The following is a 2386-nucleotide window of genomic DNA, read 5'->3' as shown; positions in this document are numbered from 1 at the left end:
GCCAGAGGTAGACCTTGAGTGACTGGCTGAAATTAAATTGGAGAACACCGAAGCTGAACTTCAGGATGAAACTGCCTGACTGTGCGACCTGCTGGGCTGCAGAATCGTCTCCCCAAGGGCAGAGCTAAAAGCACCATCACGTGAGACTTCTCAGTCTATCCAGGACAAGCCACTACTTTGAGTAGGAAACTATTGCCCATCTTCTCCATCACCGATTCTGGGACACCTCGACAGTCCACTACATAGTAAATTAACCTGGTTGCTGTTTTATCTGATAGGTTTTTCCGCTCCCAGCTTCCACAGAAGCCATCCATGGGTCTCAGACAATGGCTCAGGGCCCGGCTAGAGACTCACCAAGGACTATCTGACAGAGAAGACTTCGTCAGTTACGTTGTTCCAGGCCACGGAAAGACGATCGAGGACCGAAACCACCCCATACTAGTGAGTGTCTTTATCTAAGAGATGATGTCGAGGATACATGCAGTGCAGACACCACAATGGAAGTAGTGTCTGTCTATGTCTCGGGCCTGCAGCTGCGGCATTTCTCTTGGCTCGTTAAGAAAAATCTTGACGCACTTTACATGTTATGGCAAAGGAGCACTTTGCCCACCACTGAGGAGCAGCCACCTCTGGGGTGGAAGGTGGCAGCTCTTTCGTAGCACAGCACAGGGCAGCACCATACAGCACTTCAGGACACAGCGGAAAAGAAGGATCCTGCAATCAGCTGAGCCCACCGGGGGATGCAGAGTGCAGTTACCCAGACTGGAGTTTGAAAGTCCCTCGGTATCTTTAATAGCCCCAGGGCCTCAGTTCCGAGCCTCACCCATGAGTGTCTCCAGAAGCACAGCTACACCCACTAATAAAATAAAGTCCTTATATATATCTCTGAAAGCACGGTACAGTGGGGGTTGGCATCATTACCTGCATTCTCCAGCTGGGGAAACTGAGGCACAGAGCAGCTGAGTGATTTGCCCTGGGTCACCCAGGGAGTCAGTGCAGAGCTGAGATAGCAGTGGCCTAAGGACACGGATTCCCAGCCCCGTCCTATGCGCCTGGCACTGCCTAGGGCTCTCCCTTGCCAAGCTTAAGATACTGTTCAGTGCTGCCACACTGGAACAGCACCCCCTGCTGGATCACCGGCACCGCTTGCCATTAGGCACTCTAGCACAGTCCTGTCACTCAGCCTTGGGGTGTGGAGACACAGCTCATAGAAGAAAAGGGGCTTTGTCCTTGCCGTGACCCTGCCAGCCCCTTTGCGGTGTGCCAGGCAGTGCCACCCCATGCAGGGTACAAGTGGGTACCGGTAAAGTTAAGTGCTAGGAGGGACCCCCCCACCATCACCCTTAGCGTCAAGCTCCTTGCTTCCTTATAGGAGAGCGGTGTAATAAAGGGGCGGGGCATGGGTGGAGAGTGGGCGTGTCTCATCTGAACATGGTCCTCATCATGCTAAAGTAAGGAGGTGCTTAGTTCCGCATGTTGGCCTCCCTCCTGCTAGCTGGCAGCAGGTCTGGGTGGTAGTGTGATCAGACAGCAAGTATGAAAAATTGGGGCAGAGTGTGGAGGGTAACAGGTGCCCATATAAGAAAAAGCCCCGAATATTGGGACTGTCCCTATAAAATCGAGACATCTGGTCACCGTACTGGGTGGTGCACAGCAATCTCGTTAACGCAGGATCAGGCCCCTCTGTGCACTCCTCTCTGCTCAGCCCAGTTCGTCTTGTCTCTATGTGCACAGGACCCAGCTCCAGTACTAGTCAGGATCCAACCCCTTCTGGGCCTCGGCTTGAAAAGGTACCTCGCTGTGTGCACCTGCGAAGAGCTGGGAGGGAATTCGGGGGCAGGGGGGCATGTCTGGGAAACCAGCTACCTAAGCAAGACTTGCTGCTTTTCATAGACACCAAGGCCAGAAGAGACCATTCTGATCATCCAGTCCGACCTCCTGCATGGCCCACCAAGGGACCGGCCCTGAAATAATCCCTAGAAAACCAGCCCATCTTGATTGAAAACTAGCCATTGAGGGAGAATCCACCATGCCCCTGGGTAAGTCGTTCCAATGGTTAATTATCTGCTGTTGTTACAAATGTATCCTTATTTCCAGTCTGACTTTGCCTAGCTTCAACTTCTAGCCATTGGACTGTATCAGACCTTTCTCTGCTAGACTGAAGAGCCCATTGTTAAATATCTGTTCCCCATGTAGGTACTTACAGACTGTGATCAAGTTACCCCTTCACCTTCTCTTTATTAAGCTACATAGACTGAGTTCCTTGAGTCTCTTACTACAGGGCAGTTTTCTGATCCTTTCATCATTCTCATGGCTCTTCTCTGAACCTTTCCAATTTATCCATCTTGTTTGAGAATTGTGGACAGCAGAACTGGACACAGGATTT

At 51.5% G+C, this 2386-nt stretch overlaps 1 protein-coding gene across 1 annotated transcript in view; it reads right to left on the bottom strand.

Moving 5' to 3' along the window:
- LOC115651981 (V-type proton ATPase subunit B-like) overlaps positions 1-542 on the bottom strand; it is a 20176-nt gene extending 19634 nt beyond the window's left edge. Inside the window, exon 1 of the mRNA XM_030563385.1 lies at positions 479-542. Within this exon, the coding sequence (XP_030419245.1) occupies positions 479-542 (64 nt within the window). The remainder of the gene's footprint in view (positions 1-478) is intronic.
- Between the last annotated feature and the right edge of the window lie 1844 nt (positions 543-2386).

Source organism: Gopherus evgoodei, chromosome 5 (genome assembly GCF_007399415.2).
Source record: "Gopherus evgoodei ecotype Sinaloan lineage chromosome 5, rGopEvg1_v1.p, whole genome shotgun sequence".
Classification (NCBI taxonomy): Eukaryota; Metazoa; Chordata; order Testudines; family Testudinidae; genus Gopherus; species Gopherus evgoodei.
This window is presented reverse-complemented; position numbering and strand designations above follow the sequence as displayed.